Below are 26,608 nucleotides of genomic sequence, written 5' to 3'. Positions count from 1 at the left end.
TCAGGAAGGGGCCTGAGACCAGGAGTGCATCCCGTACAACCTGGGAAAGGGGATCAGTCAGGTTTTTCTCTTAGTTCTCATTAAAGGTCCATACTCTGTAAACAAGCAGAGTTCACCACTGAAGTTTGTGGAGAAGATACTCTGGATTGTGAGGTTTCTTGTATGTAGAACAAAGGAATTCCACTGCTGTGTCTAGCCCACCCAATGAGGATTTGGGCACAAGGTACCATGTCCTAGGAAAGTGGGTGGAATCCAGGATTAGTGCAAGGCTTAAATCCCAAGAGACACAATGTTCCGTTCTCCAGAGAGATGAGCATCGGTGGTAATGGCCTGAAACTGTTATCAGGTAATGTCAAAAGAAAACATCAGCTACATTTGTACTTTAAGGAATGGGTGTGCAGGAAGATTAATTGTGAATGCAAAAATAAAAAGAAAGCTAAAGAATGTAATGTGAGGTTTATGGCACTGAACAAAAACTGAGATAAATTGTTGGCTTACTCCCCAGAAGTTCCATTCCATTCCGATTCGCAGAAGCACTTTCTTTCTTTCTTTCTTTTCTCTTTTCTTTCTTTCTTTCTTTCTTTCTTTCTTTCTTTCTGTCTGTCTGTCTGTCTTTCTTTCTTTGTTTCTTTCTTCCTTTGTTTGTCTCTCTCTCTTTCTTTCTTTTTTTTTTTTCCTTTCTTCCTTTCTCCCTTTCTCCTCTTCTTCTTTCTTTCTTTCTCCTTTCTTAGGCAGAGTCTCTCTATGCAGTTCAGGCTGGCTTTGAGCTCACTTTACAGCCCAGGCTGGCCTTGAACTCACAACTATCCTCTTGCCTCAGCCTCTCCAGTGCTGGGAATACAGGCATGCGCCACCATGTACAGTTTATTTCTTTTGATAAGCAAATACATTTCTAAGATTACAAAAGAAACAAACATTACTTCTAATAGATTGATAAGCACATAGGGCACAAAGCAATTAGTCAGACTTTCACCTGTCAGAAATAATCATCATGACTTTTAGATTTACTCTTTATACCATGATATCACATGATATTCACACTAATGCTATAATTAAGTCAAAGTCTCTGTTTGCACATTGGAGAATGATTTCCAGAATGTGTTAATCATTTGCCTCAATCAAGCTGCACGCTGCATGAGTGTTTCTACTGCACACTTTGCACCCTTGTCACACATGGACGGTCTGCTTGCAATGACCCCCAAATAGAAAATGTTTTGTGTGCAAGAAAGTTAAAAGGATCACAATTTTCAAATTTTTATCTTTTAATGATGGGGGATGATTTTTTAACTTATTTAATTTTTGTTGTTGGTGTGTGTCTGTGTGAGGGGTACTTGTTAAATAACATGTGATCAAGAAGGGATGCATTATAATAAAGGAAAAAAATACCTAAACATCAAGAAAACAAGCATCTGAATTTTCTAATCCAAATAATATTTAGTAGTTTTTCAATCTTATACTAATAGCTAGTAATATGTCAAAGATGGAACAGAAAAAATTTACAGAAAATAATCCTTTATCACTTCATAGTAATCTACTTAATTGTCTTTCAGATGAAATAGCAAACTGGTTCCAAGTCTCCTCTCACAAGAGGAGCACTTTAATCTCACCACTCCTACATGACCTTGCTCAGCCTTTAAACAGTCACTGTGATTACCTAAACAGCAAAGAGGCAGAGCCATTGATAATAAGAGAAGCAGAACATTGGCTGAGAGTAGGCAGGAAACTTGGTGCCAGGGCCTCTGGTTATAAATAGCCTGTGAAAGCTGAAGAAAAACACAGGAGCGGCTCTGCAAGAGGAGTAACAAGCAATGGATTCCAAACAGCGCGTGAAACTAAGTGACGGCCACTTCATTCCCGCCCTGGGATATGGCACCTATAAGCCTGAGGAGGTAAGAGAGGCGAGGTTGGGGTAGGGAATGTAAGCGGAAGTAACCTCGCAGGAGAGCTGACTTGGCAGGTCAGGTCACTCAGTGTCTGTGTGGTTCTGGGAGTTTTACCAGGTTTTGTTTTCTTCTAAGTGAGACCTTTTCCATGGACTGTACAGAAGATTGTTAGATCTTGCTCCGCATCAGGGACTGATAAAAGTATCACCTATTGACTGTGCTGGGACGTATGTTATTTCCTTATTTCAGTTTGTTCCTCAGATCGGCCGATAAGATGAAAATCTGCAGTCAACACAACTGCTTGTAAAATTCTTCTCCCAGGGTTTGATTGCTATTTATCTGTCTATTTTTATACTTTGGGAAATTTATATTCCCAAAGACAAGATCCTGGGGAAAAGGTGTGGTAAAGGTTAATGGAGATGAGACATATACCATAAGTAACGGGGAGTGCTGCTGTTCTGATTGGGGTAGTCGTGATCATAACCAAGGTAAGTACTGAACGTGAGCCAAGTAGAATTTCCAGTGGACTACTGTCAGCTCTGAAAAACTGTCCTGAAAGTACAACATAACATGATGGTAGGAAAAACTAACACCTATTAAGAGTGTACGTGAATCACAAGTCTGTTACTGTGCTGGATCTAAAGCACAATGATAGACTGTCCTTTGAAATGACGTTAGCAAAGTAGAGAGTGCAGAGTTCCCTAGAACTGAAGGAAAGTTTTCTAGTAATATGCTCTGGCCCGTTAATTGTTTTACAAAGCACTAACTCCCTGCACTTTGAAGTCATAATTTTCCTTTTAATAAGACATGAGGAAATAGCCAAAGAGCAATAGTGCAGATATGAGCTAGGTCTTGGTTATTTTTAGGGCAGAGAATCATGAATCACTGAAAAGGAATAAGATTACACAAAAAAGAGGCTGGAGATCTAGCTCAGTGGTGCAGCACCTGCCTGGCAAGCACAGGGTCCTGAGTTCAATTCCCAGTACCAAAGAAAAAAAAAGCTTACACAAAATGATGGAGCCTTGCTAAATCTCTGAGTGGCCTTATGCCCAGGAAATTCACAGCTGCAATCAGGACTGATGGTGGGACCTCGTCTCTCCTTCACTGTAATTTTACTGAAAAATGAAACTTTCTGAAATTCATTAAGTCAAAAAGCATGTGTTTGATTTTTTGTTTGTTTGTTTTTTTTTTTTGTTTATTTGTTTATTTGTTTTTATCCGGGACCAGGAATTGAACTTACGACCTTGCATGTGTTTGACATTTTTACCTTATAATTTAAAGTGAACTTTCTTTTTTACTGTTATGTATTAGCAATAAATACTGATTGAATTAATCATACAGAATTGGCACATACAGTATGGTATCACCACTTTGTCGTTTTTAATTTCAATTCATAGCCAAAAATGATAGACAAGGCAATAATTTAAAATTTCACTCTAATCATATCTTCCCTAAAAAACAGAGTTATGTTTGAATGGTTAAAAAGTAATTTAATAGCTCCTTCAATGAAGAAGATAACTTTTTAGTCATAAATCTATATACTTTGAGTATCTACTTTGCTAAGCCAGTCTTACTTTTTGTAACTATTGAGACTGGCTATGTAACACAAGACCATTCTCAGTGTATTCAAGAACTCAAAAAGAGATACCCCCATTTATTCCAGTTGCTATTACCAATACAGGCCCCATCTGGTATCTAGGAACTCTGATTTCTTACCATTCAAAACAAGTGAAACTGGTGGTTGTTCCTAGAATGCTGGTACCAACTGTGGAGTTTATGTACCTCATTCTACTTTGGTATAGTGGACCCTGATGTGTCCCAGCATGGGAGGAATATGCAATGTACCTCTGCAAAAATCTTAGGAAATGTTTCCAGAGCTTTCCTTGGAGATAGCATTTTTGATACATGTTTAAAATCAGTATAGTGGGTATTTAGTGTGTTATGAATATTCACTAGTAAAAGATTCTCAGAAATGTGCACAATATTTCTTCAATACCTTGCCCCACAGATGTCTCTCCTCTGTGAATTTTACTTTGTGACCTCACTATATAAATTTTAATGGACAGAACCTGTATACTGAGTCCTTTGATTTCTAGAACAAATTGTCAAAATTGGGATGTTCCTGGGGTCCTGAGACGGCACTGATGTACTCAAATAGTCTGAGCCTGAGGTGGTTCTTGAGATAACAAATTTTGGAAAAGGCGGAGGCAAAGTGGGCTTAGCTTAATTTCATTACTCCAAATTCAGAACTAACTCAAGACATGGGATATGTTTATCTTCTGAAGGTCCTTGCTTCTGCTAGTGACATTAACAATTTTTGTTTGCATGTTTCCTTCTGTCTCATAGACAAGAAGTTGGAAATTTGAAGTTCAGGGAACCAGTTCTTTGTCACACAATTAAGTAGTCTGGGGTGGACTTTGGAATACATTATTTATTCCAGTCTAGTGTACTACTAAATTTGCTTGCTATGAGCCAACAATCATAGTATGTACTGTGTCTTCCAAAACCATATTCCATTTTTGTTTTAGGTTCCTAAAAGCAAAACCTTGGAGGGCACCAAATTGGCTATAGATGCTGGATTTCGCCATATTGATACTGCATATACTTACCAAGTAGAAGAGGAAGTGGGAACCGTCATTAAGAATAAGATTGCAGAAGGCATTGTGAAGAGAGAAGACATATTCCTCACTTCAAAGGTATTTTGTATAAAGCATTTGCTTTGCAAATTAATAATATATCGTATGTGGAAGCAAAAACTAAATTATTGAGTCTGACTTGGTTAAATGTACTCTTAGTATAACTTTCATTCACATATAATTCATAAATAAGATTCAGGATCAAAAGCAAAGAATGATTGGGAATTCATAGTGTTGTATACAAATTTATAATTTTAAAATCCCTCTACCTGGAATATCAACATGGTGTCATTTTGTATGAGTTGTGGAATTGGTGTGAATGAAAACCAGATTATGAGTTTCCTCATCTCTTGAATGACTTCCTAAATCTTTCATCACTATGAATATCATTCTTTCCTTTATCAATATCAAGAAGTAGTATAGCAGTTCTTTAGGTAGTAAGCAAGATATAACTAAACTCTCTTGTATTTTTTTCCAGAATTTGTTACAGTGTTCAAAATGTTTCAAAGAACCAATCTTCAATTCACTGATTCTTTGTATTGTTTTGTTAGTCTCAGTTGCATTAATTTTTGTTCTGATGTTTACAGTTTCACCCTCATAGAAGCTTTGGGCTTGACTTGTTCTTTTTCTAGAAGTTTGAGGTTCAACATTAGGTTGTTTATTTGAGCTTGTCCTGTTTTCCTGAAATGAGAATTCACCACTACAAACCCCTAACCAACCTTATCTTAAAAAAGAAATGGAAGAGTCAAATCCATGCAATTAAGAACAAAAATGGTGAAACCCCAACAGACCCTGCAAAAATCAAGATCATCGATATATACTTCAAGAACCTATACTCAAATAAGATGGATAAAAGAAGAAATGGACAGATTCCTTATACATATGAATTACCAAAGTCAAATCAAGAAGATACATAAATTCTAAGTAACCCAATATAAGTCAATGAAATTGAAGATATAATTAAAGGCCAATCAAGAAAGAAAAGCTCAGGTCTTGATGGATTCATTGGTGAATTCTATAAGAAATTTAGAAAAGATCTAATGCCAGTAGTCCTCAAAACCCTTAATGAAATTGAAAGAGAAACAATATTCCAAAAGTTGTTCCTGGAAACAAGTGTTACCCTGATGCTAAAACCAGAGAAAGATCCAGCCAAAAAAAAGAAATACAGGTGAATCTCTCTAATGAACATAGACACAAAAATCCTCAATAAGATATTAATGAATAAAATTTGACAAATCATCAAGAAAATTATACACCATGAGTAAGTAGGATTCATCCCTGGGATGCAAGGATGGTTCAGCACACACAAATCAATATACACCATAGCAACAGAGTTAAGGACAAAAATCACATGATCATGTCAATCGACATGGAAAAAGCATTTGACAAAGCACAACATCCATTCATGGTAAAAAAAAAAAAACTTAAAGAAAATTGGAATAGGTGGTCTTTATCTCTATCTGATAAAAGCCATCTCTAACAAACCAGCAGACAATGACATACTAAATGGTTAAAAACTAAAAGGTTTCACTCTAAAATCAGGAACAAGACAAGGATGTCCACTGTCACCACTTCTATTCAATATAGCTCTTGAAATATTAGTCTAAGCAATTAAAACAAGAGAAAGAAATAAAAAGAATAAAGGTAAGAAAGGAAGAAATAATTTGCAGATGATATGATATTAAGTCAACACTCAAAAATCAATATCATTTCTGTACACAAATAACAATCTCATTGAGGGAGAAATTTGGAAAGGCACACCTTTCACAGCAGCATTGAAAAGAATAAAATACTTAGGAGTCTATCTAAGAAAAGAAGAAAAAGACCTTTATATTGACAACTAAAGAAATTCTGGAAAAGGAGATTGAAGAGGATAGTACAGTATTTGGGTATGAAGAACAAAGAGTGAAAATGGTCATACATCCAAAATTGTTACACAGATTTAATGCAATCCTAATCAAAATACCAGTAGCATACTTACAGAATTGGAAAAAACAATCTTGAATTCATTTGGAACCAGAAGAAACCTTAAATAACAAAAATAAATCTGGGCAACAAAGGTAAGGCAGGGGGCATCACAGTCCCTGACTTGAAATTATACTACAAAGCTACTGTGATGAAAAGAGCATAGTACTGGTAAAAAAAGAGATCTGAAGGTCAATGGAATAGATTAGAAGATGCAGAAACAACTCCAAATGCACACAGCCAACTTATCTTTGAAAAAGGGGTGAAACACCTTCCCTGGAAGAAAGATAGCTTCTTTAATAAATGGTGCTAGAAAAGCTGGTTTGCACATGCCAAAGATGTAAATTAGACCCATGTAGTTCACCATGCACTAAAGTAAAATCAAAATGGATCAAAGCTCTCAATGTTAAAACAGTAGCATGAAATCTGCTGGGAGATAGGATATGTGGAACTCTTGAAGACAGAGGTATAGGCAAAGAGTTTATGAAGAAAACCCCAATCACACAGGAAATACTACAAAGAATCAACAACTGGGATCTCATTTTGTTAAAATCTTTTGCATAGCAAGAGAAACCACCAACAGAGTGAAGAGACAACCGACAGAGTGGGAAAATTTTTTTCTAGCTATCCCTCAGACAAAGGACTGATGTCTAGAATATATAAAAAACTCATATCAGACCTCCCAAATCCAAATATCCAATCCAAAAATAGGCATTTGAAATGAATGGACACTTTTCAGATGAAGAAATAGGAATGGCAAATAAGTATATGAGAAAGTGTTCAACATTGTTGGTCTTTCAAGAGATGCAAATTAAAACAACACTGACATTCCCTCTCACTCCAGAAAGAGTGGTTATTATCAAGAAATCAACTGACAACGAATGGGGGAGGGGTTATGGGGGAAAGTCCCTCCACTGTTGGTAGGAGTGTAGACTGGTGCAACCACAGTGGAAATGCCTCAGAAAGCTAGGACTAGAGGTTCCATTCAACTCAGCTATTTGTCTCCATGATACTTTCTCAAAATAATTAAAGGCATCATACCACAGCAATATGCACAGACCCATGTTTATAGCAGCACAATTTGTAATAGCTAAAGCTTGTAACAAGCCCAAATGCCCATCCACTGATAAATAGATAAAACAATATGGTTTTGCAATATAGTGGAGCACTTCTCAGTCCTAAAGAAGGATAACCTTGAAACATTTCTAATTAAGTGGATACACCTTGAGGCCATACACTTAAGTGAAATAAACCATGCACACATGTAAATATTGCATTGTTTCTCTGGTGTGAGAAACTGAAATAGTAAATTAGGACCAAAATGTGTAACAGACATTGTGAAATAGAAAACTGTTCAAATGAGAAGGGTAACTAAGGAGGCAGGAAAGGGAAAGGAAGGAAGGGAAAAGGACAAAAAAAAACCACAAGAAAACAAGCAAAAAATGAAACTGAGACTGTTGTAAATAAGGCGGGGATATGGGTTGAATGGAGGGGAGGGAAATGGGAAAAAAAGGGGAATCAAGATATATGAGGTACAGGTACAAATTCCTGAGGGTTATGATCATTATGTATATAAAATGTACCAACAAATTTAATTAATTAAAAAATGCTCAAGATGTGTTTTCTTTCCATTATGTAACTAATAGCAGGGTAATTCTTCTCCAGTGAATTAAATGCCTAAGATAATTAGACTAAAAATACCAATGAAATCTCTCTGAAACAAAATTCAGAGAATGGACAGCATGACTACTTCACACACTGTTATTGCCTTTGTAATTTCCTTTCATTGTTCAGTGGGTTGACTGACAATAGCCAAACCTATGGTTAAATTCATATGGATTGGCCAGATCAACAGGAAAATAGGCAATATTTTTCTTGATTCTCATCAATTTTTATCCAGCACAAAGCATGTCGAAGTTATGTGAAATTTTGAATAGTTTGTTAATACAGCATAATTTCCACTTTTTATCTCTACAGCTTTGGTGTACTTCTCATCGATCAGAAATGGTCAAACCTAGCTTGGAAAATTCCCTAAGAAAACTTGGCTTGGACTATGTTGACCTGTATCTCATTCATTACCCAGTGGCCATGAAGGTGAGCAATTCACATCATCAGAACTGTGTAAATGTATCTGGCAGCATGGTTATCATTTTAATGGATGACTGAATAAATTTTGTGTTATAATTTGTTTTGATTTTTACTTACTTGTTTCTTTTTTGTAAGAGGTTCTTTTTTTGTCTATGACTTGTACTCTGAATAACATTATGGACAATCACTTAAGTTTATGACACAGCGTATGAACTATCACTATTCTCTATTTTGTTGAGAAGTTTTGATTTATTTTTTCATAGATTATGAAGAGTGCTTTCTATGTTTTCTTTATATTATCCAGTTGTATTATATTAAAATAAAAAGGTCGAGCTGGGCATGGTGGTGCATGCTTGTAATCCCAGCACTTGGGAGGCTGAGGCAGGAGGATCGTTGTCAGTTCGAGACCAGCCTGGGCTACAAAGTGAGCTCACAACCAGCCTGAACTGTACAGGGAGACCTTGTCTGAAAAAAAAGTAAAAAAAAAAAAAAAGAGTAAAAAAAAAATAAAAAGGAATGTATCCCTTCATCCACATTTCATCTGTTAAACTAGGGGTTTGCTCAGGTCCTCTGCTAGCTAGCCTGCTCATTGCCTGCAAATAAAGCCTTGGAACAGTTCAAACTTCATGTCATAAACACTTCTGTATTTATGTAAGATAACAGAAGAACCAAAGTACCTAAGGACATTTTGATAACTCCTTACACAAACTACAGTATAAATACAAATGTCTGGATTGGTGAGATTTATTTCACTGAGATCAAATGTACCATAAATTAGGTATATTTCACCTATTGCTAAGGGTGAGATGCAGATACCTGATGAGATTACTGACATAGTGTTTCTGATCCAGCCAGGTGAAGACCTCTTCCCCACTGATGAAAAGGGAAAATCATTATTGGACACAACGGATATCCTTGCCACATGGGAGGTGAGTACAAGGGAGACACCACAGTGGAGGAAAAGGATTGTCAAGTCATACATCAACCTGGAAGAGTGGTTTATATAGCTGATCTGGATTGGAGGAGTGGTGTTTTCAATCCATTACACAGAAATGTAATGGCACGAAAATGATGAACAGAATTGAGGACATTAGTAATAAACATCCCTGGTTTCCAAATGCAGTCATGTCCCTAATTCCTTAAGGAGAATGTAGGCATTCTATTTGTGGAACTCAGTATCTTTTTTCTCTTTTTGTCTTTCCATTTTTAACTTACAATTACAATCAATTGTGAATAGCATCAATGCCAGTTTCTCCTAGCACTTGTGTGTTGCATTCAGATTGACATAGCCACGTGTACAAATGGTGCTTTACAATCCATTGTTCCCCAGGCCATGGAGAAGTGTAAGGACGCAGGACTGACCAAATCCATCGGGGTTTCTAACTTTAACCGCAGGCAGCTGGAGATGATACTGAACAAACCGGGACTCAAGTATAAGCCTGTCTGCAACCAGGTGAGCACTGTCAGGCTCCTCTCCAGTCTTATGCATTTACTGACTTCTGTGTGACTGCCCTGTATCCATCTGTGCTACACCCACCCGCTGCTCATTGTACCTTTGGGGAACAGAAATTACTCAAAGCAGTTTTTCACCAAGGACAGAGAGGATCACCATCCGTGTCTCTTCTTGGTAAAGTCTTAGTGAAATGGGTGGGAAGAACTTAGTGTCCAGTATGTATGAGTCTGGGGTTGTTATGGGACCTCAGGAGGAAGGTGCACTTCTCATGAAGCTATGCAGAATGACTGTAGATTGTATGTATAAGATGATTTGCAGAGTAAGGCATAAGAAAAGAGCCAATGAAATATGAAGTAGACAGTAAATAGAGGTAGATTGAAAGTAAGAATAGATTAGTGGTTAGGGTTTGGGGTTCAGATGAAGATGAATCCTTGTTATTTTGCTTGAAAACTTTCTATGGTAAATTTTATTTTATCGGTACATGTTGGCCATGCAGGCTGATTACATTCAATTTGGGGCACTGGTACATGTACACAACGTCTTAATTCTTTTTAAAATTCATCCTTTTCCCCCCTGCCCATTTTCCCATGTCTTAGTTACCTTCCCTTTTGCAAAAGATCTATCTTCCTGTTTTATATCATCTTTTGCTGTGTAATTTACCTCTATTTTTGGTTTTACATATAAGACAAATTATGGTATATTTCAGCTTGCCTGTCTGACTTATTTCACTTAACATTATGGTTTCATTTCCTACCAATGATTCAAGTTCCTCCTTTATGGCGGAGTATCCTTCATCATACACAAATATCACATTTTCTTTATTAATTCACAGTTTACAGGTTTTATGACCAGTAATGTAGCACTTGATAAGTAAACTTGAGACTATTAAAATAATCCAGGATAGACAAATGAATTTAGTGGTTTATAAGAATAATGATGGTGGATGAAATCTTTATTCAGGAACTTACCATCCAATGCCTACCTGAATATTTGCCTGATCACATCATAATCAGGGTTTTCTCCATGCTTTTTCCTTTTAAATCAACTGTTTCAAGAGACGAGCTCGGGCCCGGTGTGGTGGCCCACACCTATGATCCCAGCATTTGGGAGGCTGAGGCAGGAGGATCACTGCGAGTTCGAGGCCAGCCTGGGCTACAAAGTGAGCTCAAACCAGCCTGAACTATATAGCAAGACCCTGTTTCCAAAAGATAAAAAAGACAGAGAGAGAGAGAGAGAGAGAGAGGAGGTGTGCTTTTTTTATGTTTTGTATTTTTGAAAAATCGCATGTATAAGGTAAGAGTCTTGAATTTGACACACAGCTTTTGATATTCATGAGTATATATGAAGATAAAGCACTGTGACTGTCAAATATAAAATTTAAAAACTAAATGTACTTTTAGTACCACCTTAAATTATCTTATCAGAAATATTTCATATGCTCAGAATAACTGAGAGCAGAGTAAGGAACACCCATATTATCTTTACCAATTCAAAATAGTTGATGTTTTTGTAATCAGTCAGATACTGATGTACATGGGAATATCTGCATAAAAATGTTTAATTTTTTGCTGCATCTCTTCTAAGTGCATTTTAAACACGATATTTTAGTGACCTCAGAAGACATCCCTTGGGAATGAAAGTATTATCTGATATAGTTACCTATTCATAAGTGCAACCAAAGACATCAGCAAATATTTCCTTTATCTCATCTGAATCCAGTAGGTGTTTGAATAGGTTAGTGATTTAAGAAATATCTCTCACTGGTCTGTTTCATTCCTTGCTTTGTGTAATGAGGCTTAATTTTTTCTCTCAGAAAGCTCATTAATTTCCCTGATGTGAGGCTGGAATGTTTTGCATATTCTGGATTTATCAGATTATTGTCTTCTAATGTCAGTAAATTCATTCTATATTCCAGTCCTCTTTCAATTGAAATATAGATTTGAGATCTCCATTACAGTTACCTGCAACACTTTTTACCACAAAATAAATTCAGTGTGCTCTGTTACTCAGTGGTATTGCAGTAGAAAACACACAATCAATGATAATCACCCATAATCCCCACTATTAGTGCTGCTTCTTTTGATCACTTGGTTGAACATTTGTAGGTAGATCTCTTCTTTGTGACTATATGTTTTCTTCTATTACAATTACTAGTGCTCTGTAACTGTCAACAGAAAGATTTCAATTCAAGATCAGTTTTTATACAGTAGAGTATCCATGCATCATTTCTGTGAGACTTAGATGTTTCAACAGAATTTGTAAATATTTATTTTCATTTCAATGAATATATTACCTTTCTTGCACAATATTTCATGTGAAAACAAGTTTCATTATTAACTCCCTTTAAATTGCAATTATTCCTGAAAGATAGGATAAACACAAATACAGTTCCTTTTATTATCAAAGTTCAGAGGAGAGTTGCAATAATAACTCCATCAACAAAGAATTTTTTTTCTCTTATTCTTCCTGTGTTCTATGTGTTTGGGATTAAGAATTTTCATATATGCTATGTGTTATACTAGTTCTTATACATTGTTTCTCTTAACACACAAGTCTTCTGAAATGCTATCAGTAGAATGCCTACCATAGTTTTTTTTGGTCTTTTAATTTATTTTCATGATTCTTTGGTCAATTTTTTGATTTGCAAGCATTTAGGATTTTGGGGGGTTTTTTTGTTTTTTTTTTTTCTGGTACCGGGGATTGAATTCACGACCTTCTCCTTGCCAGGCAGATGCTGTGCCGCTGAGCTAAATCCCCAGCCCCACATTTAGGATTTTTTTGATTGTCCAAGGTCAAGAATTTCAAATATCTTTTTGAAGATATAAAACATCTTTACTGTTCACACACCTGGTTCACCTCAGGAAAGTTACTTTTCTTTTGTGATCTGTCCCACTTAAAAAGATATTAAAGATTATTACAGAAAAAAACATTATGTTGAAGATTTCTATTCAAATAAAATGTGCCACAATTTTCTTATCAAAACTTACTATCAGATTGTTTTTTCCTTTGACATTAGGTTTTCTTATAAGTGATCCCTTTCTGTGTTGTCCTTCTACAGGTGGAATGCCATCCTTATCTCAACCAGAGCAAACTGCTGGATTTCTGCAAGTCTAAGGACATTGTGCTGGTTGCTTACTGTGCTCTGGGATCTCAACGACCAAAACGATGGTAATAATGAGAACAAGAAATATAAAAAGACACCACTGGTGGTGCAAATTAGAAGTCCTGCTATACACTCTTTTGTACAGTTCAGGGTCTCCTGTCTCAGGCAGAGGGAGTAATTAGCATTTCTCCAAAGATCACGCAAGATACACATCCTGCTGCTTTGTGGACTGCATTTGAGGATCACTGGTCTAGGTCTGGCTCCATAGTCTGCATTAGAAGCCTCCCAACAGACCAAATTCTCACCCTGGGTGTCCACCATGTCTGCCTTCCATTCCAGGGTGGACCCAAGTGCTCCAGTTCTCTTGGAAGATCCCGTCCTTTGTGCTGTGGCAAAAAAGCACCAGCGATCTCCAGCCCAGATTGCCCTTCGCTACCAGCTGCAGCGTGGGGTTGTGGTTCTGGCCCAGAGTTTCAAGGAGAACGAGATAAAAGAGAACCTGCAGGTGATGGTGGGGCTGTGGGCATCGAGGTTCCAACTCAGCATTCTTCACATGTGGCCACCTTGGAAAACTTTTAGGATATTTTGCATAGTTATGACATCACTAGCATTTTTCTTGTGTATAAGGTTTCAAGGGTGTTTGGATAATGTTTTATCCTACTGCAACACAAGAGAGATAGCAGATCCAATGAGAATTAGAATAACATAGAACACAGGAACTTTGGTTTTAACATTAAGCCAGCCATGTAACATACGTCTTGGTGGAAATGACAACTTCTTCCTTTTATCTTTTAAGTGAGTTACTTGCATTGAGTTTTCTTCATTCTACAAATCATTGTGATGGTACTTATATTTCCCTGAGCTCTTCTGTTCATTTAATGTGGTTGATTATTTATTTTCATTCAGATCACCCCTCTTATCGTATAACTTATGGTATGTGGAAAACAAACCACCTCAAGTGCTGAAGTTTAACCTATGCAACTCTTGTTTTACATGATTCTCTGGCTCAGCATGAAGTATTAAAATGTATTCTAGCTGTTAAGTGTTCATATTTATTTTGATTGGCATTGCACTGAAACTACTAATCAATTTGGAGGGAAATGAGTTTTTGAAATGCTAGAGGTTTCAAATCCATGGTTTTAATATGAATTTTCAATTATTTAGGTGGTCTTGGAATATGTTTGAATGGATTTCATAACTTTCTCCTTTAAGACATTAATATATGTTCCTGATATGATATATTTAAGCCTAGGTCAATGAGAATTTTAATAATCTGTTCATAGCATATTCATTTCTTGTTATGGAAATTCTTAAATTTTCTGAGGTGTTCCAAGTAATGCTGGGAATGCCTCTTCCCTAAATTTATCAGTGGCTAAATTTATCAGTGGCTAAATTGTTGACAGCTTATCCCCTTCGCTTTTCATACAACTACTTTATGGAACTACAAAGATAAAAGGATGTTTTTTTTTACATTATTTAGCAATTTAAACTCGATTTTTACATTTAAAGTGGCTCCAGTTTAAACCAAATCCTCATAAAGCTGGATTTCTTGTCCTTTGTACATACAGAATTAGTATTTGGAAAACTCCTGAATTAATTACTTGAAGAAGAGTAAATACCTTTTAACCTTTAAGGAGCACATGGCTAGGATGTAGATTCAACTGTATTCATGAAACGTACTGAGATACATACATTTCATACTTTCCTTTAAAATGGACTCTTCTAGATGACCTGAGTATAATGTGCTATAATCTGCATAATGTCAGTTTTTCTTCTCCTTTAACTTTTATATTTTAAATTTTTGTTTGCTTTTTTAAAATTATAATTTGTATAAATTGCACAAATAGTGAGACTCACTAGGATATTCCCACATATGCCTGTTGTATGAGTCAGGATTTTACTAGAGAAACAGATGTAACACACACCCACACCCACACCCACACACACACATACACACACACACACACACAAGATATTCAAATATGTTAGAAATTACAAGATTGGCTTAGGATGGTCAGCCACAGAGTCAATGAGGTAGTGTGCAGAGGGTCTCTGCACAATGGAGGCTGAAGGGTTCAGGCCAAGGTCTGAGGCTCACTACAGTGTTCCATGTAAATCCGTATCAGGAGGCTGATGGGTCTGTGAAGGAAGGCTGATGAGTCTGTGTTGGAAGGCTGAGGGATCCAAGATGGGAGCCAAAGGGCCTGTGCTAGAAGCCAGGAGACAGCATCTAAGCTGAAGCCAAAGCCTGGGGCTCTTTGAAACATAGAAGCCAGACTCTCCTTCTTCATTTCCCTTTTATGCCATCCAGGTAACAACTGCCCTAGGGCGGGTCCTTTATACCCTAGGGTGTAGAATTGCTGAGCTGACTCAGTTAAGCTTCTGAACTTCTCAAGTTAACACAATCAATCAAGCACTATATCTATTTACCCTTTTTATTCTTGATTGCCCTCCTGAACTTCCTCCCTAGAACATTCATTCCTCATCTTTAAAATTTCTATTTATTCTCAGCCCTCTTTACTTCATTAATTCTACAATAGCTAGGGACCACTGTTCTATTCCATACTTGTCTAAACTTGATGTAGTGGTTTCCACATAAGAATAGAAAAGTGTCATTTCCCCTTTGCTGTCTGGCTTGTTACTCAGCGTAGTGATTTCCATCTGCCTCCAGGATGCAGCAAATGCCAGGATTTCATGGTCTTTGTGTGACTGAATAATATGTCACTTTAATGACATATTATTCCCAATTCTCATAATCACATTTTCTTTATCCATTCATCTGCTGAAGGACCTCTGGGATTGCTTTATACATAGGCTATTGTTGAGAAGCGCTGCTGCAGACCTGAAAGAGCGAGTACCATGTGAATGTAAAGATTTCATTTCCTGTAGCTACATGCAGAATATAAAATTATCGATCATAGGATATACTCTGTTTGTATAAGTTTACCGGTACAGTTAGATATACATAATAATCATGCTCATCATAGAGAATTTGTACTTGTATATGATACATTTTGACTCCTCTTTTTCCCAGTCATCTCCACAAATCTTGTTTACAATGATTTGCTCCCATTTTATCATTCTTTAATTATGTTTTCTTTTCCATTCTTTTCTTTCTCCCTCACCCATACCTAGTTCCCCTTCCCATTTGAACAAAATCTTCCTATTTCCCAATATCTATTATATACTTTGGATCTTACTTACAGTTTGGTTTCTCACACCAGAGAAACAATGCAGTATTTACACATATGTCCCCTTTATTTCACTTAAGTGTGTGGTCTCAAGGTGCACCCTTTTACTTAGAATTGTCTTAAGCTTATCCTTCTTCAAGCCTGAGTAGTACTCCATTGTGTAAAAATCCATAGTTTTTTGGTTTTTTTGGGGGGGTTTTCTCCGGTACCGGGAACAGAACTCACGACCTTGCGCTTGCCAGGCAGGCGCTTTTGCCGCTGAGCTAAATCCCCAACCCCACTCCATAGATTTTTATACATTCCTTGGTTGATGGGCATTTGGGTGGTTGCCAAGATTTAGCTATTAAAAACTGTGGTGCTATAAACACGGGTACACATATATCACCTGTATGGTAGGATGGTTATAATTCTTCTAGGAAGATACTCACAAGAAGAATAGCTGGGTCAGATGGAACCTCTAATCCTAGTTTTTAAATAAATCTCCACATTGATTTCCACAGGGGTTGCACCAGTCTACACTCCCATCAACAGTGGAGAAGGGTTTCTTTTTCCCCACAGTCCCTCCCACATTTGTTAATTTCTTGATAATAGCCATTCTTTCTGGAGTGAGATGGATTCTCAGTGTTGTTTTAATTTGTAGTTCTAGAATGACCAGCGTGTTGAACATTTTTTCTCATATGAGAAGTGTGTATTCATCTTAGATGCTCATTTTTGGATTAGGTCCTTAAAATTGGAGGTCTGATATTTTTAATTCTCTATATGTTCCAAAGGCTAGTCCCTTGTCTGAAGGACAATGGTCTGAAATTTTCTACCATTCTGTGGGGTGTCTTTTCACTCTATTGGTAATTTTTTTACCATGAAAAAACTTTTAAATAGGGTAAGATCCCAGTTGTAGATTCTTTGTAGTATTTTCCATGCAATTGAGATTTTGTTCATGAAATCTTTGCCTACACATATGTCTTCAAGAGTTCTACCTATTCTCTCTTCCAGTAAATGCCCTACATAGGAAAGAATTGGAAGCCAGGAAACAGATTAAAATAGCTATTCAAAATATTAAAATACTCTATTTTTATAATCACTATACTGGTTTCAATCATGGCTGTATTAGTTTCCATTCACACCAGTAATATACAAGGGTACCAGCATTTGTTACTTTTAGTATCTTTAATTATGACCATTTTGAGTGGAATGAGATGATATTCATAGTGGATATGATCTGCATTGCTATAATTATGAAATTAAGCTTTTTGGAATGTATATGTTGGTCATTTGCATATCTTCTCTTAAGAAGCATTTGTTTAGCTTTTTAGCCCATTTTTCACCTAAGGTTGTGTCTTTCATTTTCATCATTCAGAGTTCTTAAATTTTAGGAATGTCAAATCCTTGATAGATGTACCATTGCGAAATACTTTCTTATATCCAGTTGATTGTTCATGAAACCTATTGAATGTTTCTTTGTGTGCTTTTCTGCAGATGTGTTGTCTTTCGCTTTTTTCAGTTTCAATTTTTTCTACTTCAGAAGCATTTTCTATTTAATTTGCATTTGGTATTCATTGACAGCTACAGTCTTTTTCCAAAATAGTACCTTTTGGAAACTGATCAGCTAGTTTAAATTTTGCTTGTTCATCATTCAATATTATTTCTCCAATCTTCACTACTGGCAGATATACACTCTAAATATGCTAAAACCTTTCTACTTGTGTGCTAGGTCTTTGGATTCCAGTTGACTTCCGAAGACATGAAAAGCCTAGATGGCCTGAACAGAAATTTTCGATATGCTGCTGCTGAATTGTAAGTAACTTTGCACACCTGTTGCCTCACCTTATTTTTAACATCATGTCTGTCTTTTTAGTGCAATGATGTACTAGTTTCCATTCACACCAGTAATGTACAAGGGTACAAGCATTGGTTACTTTTCATATCTTTAATTATAGCCCTTTTGAGTGCAGCGAGGTGGTATCTCATATTAAATATGATCTGCAAAACTTTTGAAGACCAATTCCTGAACTGCAACTCAAAACCAACTTACGTATTTCAAACCGCCAACACTGCAATTAAGCCTGAATGCGGAGGGTTTAGTTTAGAAAAAATAACTATATTAATATCTTTTTTTTTTTTTTTTTGGTTTTTCTCCGGTACCGGGAACCGAACTCATGACCTTGCGCTTGCCAGGCAGGCGCTTTTGCCGCTGAGCTAAATCCCCAGCCCGTATATTAATATCTTTTTGTCTTAAGAGAAAAACAGTGACACAGGTGCCATGGGTTCCCCATCACTGCTTTAATGTGTGTTTGCTCAGAACCCGGGTGTTGCTTTTGCCTCTCCAAAGGGTGCCATGGAGGCAGTGAGGGGAACACTTTGTTCGGAGTTTCTAAAATATCCATATGTGAATGCAGAGGATAAAGTAGTTCTTTAGAAGAAAGAATCAAAAGCAAGGAATGCGTGTGCAGGAAAAAGCACTGCTGAAGAGAATGCATAGTCATCAATAGATCTTGACCCTTGACGCTCTCGAGCCACGGATGCTGACATTAGATAAACTACTCATTTTAAACGCAGACAAACATGAAATGTATCTCACGTCTTCCTCTGAAAATTTTCAGTTTTGTGTTTGAAAGAGGAATAGACAATCCATAATTGCAAGTCTGAGCAATTAACAAATACGTGATTATCATTGCAGATATTAAGTTAGTACACAGAATGCAAAGGACAAGGAGAGAACATGTATTAAGCAAAGTGCAGAGAAATAAGTTATTATTGTCCCATAGGAAATATTTTAACGAGTAGTAGTTAGCGATCACTTCATATTTTGTGTTGTTTTGTAAATATAGAGATCTAAAGGTTGTATGCTAAGTTCTTTGGAAATAGAACTTTATTTTATCAATTCTTAGGACAGTGTTTCAGTAATTAAATCCAACAAATATGTTTTGTGGTATTAGTTGTGGGTAAATAAAAAGTGGATAAGTGAAATGGGGTGAAGTTGCTAACAGTAAACACTGCACCCTGAAACACATTTTCTGTTAGTGAGTATTAGTACTAAGCCTTAAAGTGAACATGACATAATCATCTCTGCTTTCATTGAGAACTGAAGGTAAGACAGTGTTTCCTTTTTTTCTGCATTGGTGGATTAGGGGAGGGAAAATGTAGGAAGGAATTTTTTCTGTGCTTTCTCTATGTTCAGTTGCAGTTAAGAAATACAATTTGGGTAATTCTGTTCAGATTTTTACAAACTTGTTGCAAGTATTCCTTCATAAAACTAATAATGAAGATTTTACAGGCAATGAGGAAATCAGATGATTACCTTCACCCTAATGGCATATCTGCATATGTTACAGCTTTATTCAAGCAAAGATGACTCATCAAGACTATATTACATGTCTTTTTTTAAATTTTAGTCTTGCTGATGACCCTAATTACCCATTTTCCGATGAATATTAATGTGGAGGCGGTTCCCATGATTTCAGCCAAGTGTACCTGGGTGTGGATACTGGTGCAGGAGAAATCACGGATGCTGCTGTTGGACACATCACTTCCCCTCAAACCATGTTCCTTAGGAACTTGCAGTTACCTACACCTCATTCAATACATCCACAGGAGCATGCAATAAAGACCAACAGGTTTTTGAAAAAAATATAAAGGTTTTGTCTAAAACTACTTTTTGCATTTTTCTGTTATATTCATAGTTTCTTTTCTTATGATGCCTAATTCTCCAACACTGCTTGGCTGGAAGTGTGAGTTATAGTGTGGGAGATGACAGCAGCCATGTTATAGCATGGGAATGGGTACAGTTGGCAGGTTCTGGGAGAGCAGCAGTTATTCACTAACTGCTTGAGGCAGTCCCTCTTCTAGCACAAGGATGAATGTGAAAACGCGTTGCATTTAGTGCGTGGTCCTTAGGCTGGAAAGTCAGGCACATACAGGAGAGTGATGAAGACATTAAGGGGTGCCCTCTTGCCACTCAACTCTCACAGCTTCTGCAACAGTTAAATGAGGTCTCCTGGTGGAGATAAAGGGGTCATTGAAGTGGAAGGAGTTGAACACATCTTTGCTTTGCAACACTGTCTCATGTTCACTTGGTAATTACATCAGGCAGACAAAAATAAAATTTCCCAATTTTTTCAGCAACGTGAGATCTCAAAGCCATTTTTAACACTATGTGTAGAAAAGAACCGAGAAGTACCTCAAATTAGAGAAGTGTAAAAATAGTTATACCAATTATCATGAATTATACAAAGGAATCTTTTCAATCCCTTGAAAGTTTATTATACAGTCTGATGTCACTGCAATTCTGAGACAGGAATCTCCCAGCACTTCAGTGCAAAAGTGTAGTAACTGCTGGACACTGGCCAGTCAACATTATGGAACTTGTGGCCAGCAGTTACCTGTTTAAAGCAGACATGTCCCAGTCACAACCAGTGGGCTACAACCCCCTGGAAAGCTCATCTTGAGGCCCTACATGATTGCGAACTCTTAACATTATTATGTGAGTTTTAGTGATTTTTTTTTTTTCCTGACTGGATTGTCTGATGTCCAAGCAAAGCAGGAGTCACCAGATTGCAGTGTAGGGAAGGGCCCAGTGTAGTGGTAAGTGCGCTTCCTGTGTGCACCACGCGGAGTCAGTCAAAGTGAACTGTGTGTGTCAGATAATCACAAGTGCATATGATGGTATTTGTGGAGTAAAACGTAACAATTGCAGACAACAGCATATCCCCCTATCTGTGTGTCTAGGAACACAGGCATTTATTTTTATTATGCAAACATATATGATTTCTTTTCAATTATTAAGGTTGGACCTGTGCTATCAGGTAAAATAATTTCACAAATTAAGAAGATAAAATGGAAATTTTGTTACTTATAATAGATATACAAGTTTAAAAAATTAAAAACAACTGAAATCTTTATCACCATGAAAAAGAAAGGAACAAAACAGTATATAGCATATTGGATTAAAAAATAATAAACAATTAGTAATAAAAATGCAGTAAAGCCAAAAAATGGCATGAGAAACAAATGAGAAAAAAGAAAATTAAAGACAGAATACACTAAATCCAAGTAAGTAACAAAAATAAATATAAATAAATGAAATTATGAAGAATAATGACATAGAAAAACCTAACCAAAACACAGAACAAAGAAAATTAGGCAAAAATTTCTCCCAGCTGAAGCAAATGCATAGGAAAGGCTTCTTTCTGGGTCTTCCAATATCCTAGTACTCCAGTACCCCAGGTGTGGAAGTACCATGTCACAGGTCAGCCAGGTGTGATTCCTGACAGCTTTCACCAAAGAGAATGGGGGTAAATGCAGGTGAAGCCCAGCCTCAGAATTCATTCTAAATGGTTAAAAGTACATAATGGAAAATTGATCTACATGCTCTCCACAGCCTTTCTGTGTATATATCTGAGCTGGTGGTGAAAGTGGAATCTGTAAAATGCTTGTTACTGCCTGAGATTCAGCAGGTTTTTTTGTTGTTTTGGTACCAGGAATAGAACTCACAACCTCGCACTTGCTAGGCAGGCTCTGTGCCACTGAGCCATATCCCTGTCCCTTAGCAGTTTTTGTGCCAGACTGAGTCCACGTTGTTTTCACAACCCCTCACACTGTGTGCCCAAGGACAAGATGAAAGTCAAATTGTATTCACTTTTAATAATAATTGTATATATCCATAGGGTAGTCAGCAGTGTGATTTTTTATCTTGGCATGTGCTCTTAGAAAAAAAATTTTTTTTAGTCTTTTTGAAACAGGGTCTTCCTGTGCAGTTCAGGCTGACCCTGAGCTCACTTTGTAGGCCAGGCTGGTCTCGAACTCACAACGATTCTCCTGCCTCAGCCTCCCGAGTGCAGGGATGACAAGCGTGCAACACCACACCCAGCATGTGGTGTTAGAAATGTTAAGCAAGCTACTAACAATTCTAGCACCTCAGCAAATTCTTCCAATGACAAAAATAAAAGTTCAGTTATCTGGGCTCACCTTGCATGGAGGACAAGGAAAACAAGGTTGACCTAGGCTACATTAGAAATAGACCCGCCTGGGGGATTGTCTCTGGTGTGAGCTAGACGTCAAGGCAATTTTAGAAGTTAAGGAGTCAAGGGAAGGAATATGTCCACTATCAATCTTTGGATTCCAAAAATGATCATTACATGTGATAGAGGCTCCAATCTCACATTTGCCCCAGTTTAGAAAGTATTAACATAAAATGTACAACTGAGACTACCAGACACTTTTATTGTACCTTCAAAACACTCTGATCCAGTTGAGCACAGAGGGTAAAGGGAAAATATGGAAAGTTAAAACTTTAATGTAGGAAAGACACTTGCAGGAAGAGAGAAAACACAAGGAAAAGCATCATATGAAATAATCCACTTTTGCTTGAAGGAAAAGAACAAATGAGATGAGCACTGGGTGACTTTTTCCACAGGAATTCTGGGAACTCTTTCTGCAGGGATTCTCAGAGGAGAGAGGGTGAGCCAGCCAAGGCTCAGGCTTGAAGCTTTCCTCATCTCTTTGTTCTCTGGTACACAGCACATGTATTAATAACTAATTGTGAGTATTCCAGTCTCTTAATTCTACTGGAGAAATTGCGTGGTACACAGGTTCTTCTGCATGACCTAGATTGATTAGAAGATTTTCAAAGATTCAAAGTTCCCCTAGTTTGTACACAATCAGGCACAAAATGAAACTGATCTTAATAGATTTGAAGAATCCCAATTCCTACAAGAGAGGGAAAACAAGATGCACACAGAATGTATAAAGATAAGAGTGAGTTGTTATGTCATAAGTGGTAAACATGCATTTGCCATTGTGAATAATTGGTTCTATTTTATTTTTGCTCACATCCTAAAGAATAATTTTCCAAACATCTATGCAAGGTCTTGCTTTAAGATGGCACTACACAAAAAATGAACAACATGAATGAACAAATGAACAATACCCTTTTAGAGTAAATTTTATCCAGAAGTTCCATGTAAATGTGGGCAGAACAATTACCTCCGTGTTAGAGACATTTTTCCACATTTGATCCATGTACAAAGCAATAGGTCAAAATGACAGAAAACCACTCCCTGTTGCAAATTCCCTTTCAAGAGAAGTGTAAAAATAGGGAGAGTAATCATGCTACCTTTGATTTAATTGATGGATTATCCTTGAGGAGGGTTTAAATATGAATGGCAATAGCTCTAGAGGAGAGATTTTCAGAGGAGCAAATCAAGTCAGTAATTGAATTGGTTCAGTTATGATGTGCAGCATTACCCAGGGTTCCTCAAAGGAGATGGTGATATTCGTACACAGGGCATTGTATATTCACCTGAGTTTCTACCAGGCAGTGTGCGAGGCTTTTGGCTGGTCTAAGCCCTCTCTGCAAGAAGGGACAGTCAACAATACAGGGCCATGTTTTGGGCACATTGGACACCTCACGCTCGGTGCAGAGCCCAGGCAGTGGCTTGGTATAGTCGCATGCCCAGTGTTCAGACTTCTTGCTAAAACAGGAACCTTGGGTGTCCTTGGGTTTTCCCTTAGATGACCTGCGTGAGTCTGAAGCATTGCCAATTGCAATAGCTATAATTTTGGCCTTCCTCTCTATCCCAGTTGTTGAACACAGAGATGGCCATGCCCATCAATTAGATAATAGTTATCTGTGGTCCCATCTGAAGTTTCTTCATTAAGCAGATGGGCGAGACACCCCCCCAAGATAGGTGGAAGTCCAAGGACAGAATCATCAGAGATACCCCTGTCTTCCTTGGGGGCCATTCTAAATACTATAATTTTGGGGATTTCCCTAACATAAAGGGTCATAAAATTCTGAACATAAGGGACTTCACATTTTATGTTTCAAGCAGGAACAATTTAACTAAGAAAGTCCTGTACTTATCTCTCGTTATTTTCTATTCATATTGCACCAAAACCATATTGCAATAGTAGTAAGCTATTTCTTTTTTAAATTATCAGGGTCAGATATTTCCCATTGATATAGGATAAGGCCTAGTGGTGAAGTCAGTGGAACCTGCAGGGTGTGATTCATGAGGTTTCACAGGGCTCATCTTGCAGCCTGTGGAGAGGGACAACTGGTATTGGGTTCTGAACTGATTACTTTATTCTCGTTGCTGAAGCAAAATATCTGACACCTAGAATTAAGGAAGGAAAAGTTTATTTAGCTCACAGTCTGTGGAGGTTTCAGTCCTTACTCAGCTGGCTCCAAGGCAGAGTGACACAAGGCAGAGAGCAAGAGCTCATGGTGGTGGAAGACAGCAAAAGCAACAAGAGCAAAAAGGGACTAGCGGCAGAACAGAATCTTTCCCTGGTTTCTACTGTATGCAAATTACCCACCCCAGGGTGGGTGGAGGTGTCACATCCCTAATCCCAGCATTGGAGATGGATAAAAACAAAAAACAAAAAAAAACAAAAAACAAAAAAAAAAAAACCCCTAGGAACCTGCCCCATGCCTGCAGGAGGTTTTGGGGAACATCTAGACACAAACTATGACAGGTCCTTAGGAAGATATCCCCTGCAGATGAAAGTGACCCAATGAGCCTACAAGGCATCCTTATGAGACTCAGTAATTCACTAGACATATATCTCTATCCAAGGCATCAGCATCTTTCATAGAAGAGTAGAAGAAAGCCCTACTGCTGGTATTTTGTCTCCATATTGAAGCCCACTCGCTCCTTAGGGAGAGGCAGCTGAGCCACTGGATGGTTCTACCTTCCCCTTGAAACTCCATGAAACTTCAGGATGGGATTTCCCCAGCCCCACCAATGTTCATTTAGCTACTATTGAGCCACTGGATGGCTCTGCTTAAGCACTGTGGAGCCACTTAAACTCTATCTTCGAGTCTCTTAGCTATTAGAGCCACTTGACGGTTCTCTTTAACCAGGGCAGAACTACTTGAGAAACAATTTCTCTCACATTTACCCCAGTAGTAAAAACTCTGATACTTTGTTTCAGGCAATACAGATGGAGATCTCTTTTTTAAGAAAATAATGCTAAACAAGGTCATAAATTATGTAAAAAAGTGCCTGGTTTGATGTGTTACTAATTGACTCTTTACTAAAAGTTATATAATAGGTAAGAACTGTAAAAAACCTTGAAGTCTCAGGTCACGTGCTGGCAAATGATTTCTAGGATGTCTTAATAATTTATCTTCCACAGAGTCTTCTGCTTTGTAGATTTATTTACCACACAGTTGTCAGGAGAACAGCCTAGTCCGAAATGGATAGTTTGATTATAGTGCCAAAAAAAATGATACAGAAAATAGTTTGCCTATGATAAAGGTAAATAAAAAGGCCATGATTTTCAAAATTTTAATTTCTGATTTATTAAGGCCAAAATTTGAGTAATTCTTTTTTCATTGCTTTTCTTTTTTTTTTTTTTTTTTTTTTTTGTACTGGGAATCAAACTCAGGACCTTGTGCTTGCCAGGCAGGTGCTGTGCTCCTGAGCTATATCCCTGAACCCTGATTAATTCTTAATAGTGATTTCTTTTCCATTTTTTTTCTCTGTGCTTGTATGTATGACATATGAAACAAAGAAAAAAAAAACCATCACAACACAAAGAATGCAGGCTCTTGAGGTTTCTTGTCTAATTAACATTAGGTATTTTTCCAATTCCATGCTCATGCAATACTGTGGGAAAGATAGAACAGAATAAATTAACTTAAAAATGCTTTATCACTAACAGTAATTTTGAAGAATTTGTTTTCATATAAAATACATGAACTGATTCTAATTCTCTTCTCAGAAATGGAACACTACCTTAAACTTCCCCCTCCCACAAGTCATTGGGTAACCATGACATATGCAGTGCCATTACTTAATTTTAGGCAATGATGTTGATGATGAAAGAAGCTATTACTGGATAACCATTAACAAAACAGTGTCTTGGTAAAAGTCAGACCTATATTTTTTACTAGGATTCTGGTTATAAACAGCCTTTCCCCATAGAAGTGCAAAACAAAATCTTCTCAGCAAGTAGAGTAATAAGCAACAGATTCCAAACATTGGTGTGTGATGTTAAATGATGGGCACTTCATTCCTCCACTGGGGTATGGCACTTAGAAGCCACAAAAGGTAAGAGTAGTAATACTGGGGTGGAGAACTCAACAGAAAGTAATCTAGAAGAATAGATCAGACATGAAAGGGAGGTCTTTCACTACCTTCTTGATTCTGGGGGATTAAATAAGTTAAAGTTCTTCCATGTATTACGGAAGATTGTTGGACATTGCTCTGCCTCAGGAATTGGTTATGGTATTTCCTTCTGATAGTTGTGGGCAGTGTATTTTCCCCCTATTTCAGTCTATCTCCCAG

The 26,608-nt window shown here is 37.3% G+C and overlaps 1 protein-coding gene and 1 pseudogene across 1 annotated transcript; one reads left to right on the top strand and one right to left on the bottom strand.

Moving 5' to 3' along the window:
* LOC102006803 overlaps positions 1-26,608 on the bottom strand; it is a 351,399-nt pseudogene that overhangs the window by 55,204 nt on the left and 269,587 nt on the right.
* LOC102023283 (prostaglandin-E(2) 9-reductase-like) lies at positions 1,638-19,967 on the top strand. The gene is made up of 9 exons (XM_005386856.2): positions 1,638-1,889; positions 4,412-4,579; positions 8,462-8,578; positions 9,424-9,501; positions 9,903-10,025; positions 13,084-13,193; positions 13,468-13,633; positions 18,028-18,110; positions 19,709-19,967. The coding sequence occupies exons 1-9, from the start codon at positions 1,809-1,811 to the stop codon at positions 19,749-19,751; spliced, it is 969 nt and encodes a 322-aa protein (XP_005386913.1). The 5' UTR covers positions 1,638-1,808; the 3' UTR covers positions 19,752-19,967.

The sequence above is a fragment of the Chinchilla lanigera genome, unplaced genomic scaffold (genome assembly GCF_000276665.1).
Source record: "Chinchilla lanigera isolate Chin_1 unplaced genomic scaffold, ChiLan1.0 scaffold00028, whole genome shotgun sequence".
Taxonomy (NCBI): Eukaryota; Metazoa; Chordata; class Mammalia; order Rodentia; family Chinchillidae; genus Chinchilla; species Chinchilla lanigera.
The sequence above is the reverse complement of the archived record's forward strand: the minus strand, read 5'-3'. Positions and strand labels throughout refer to the sequence as shown.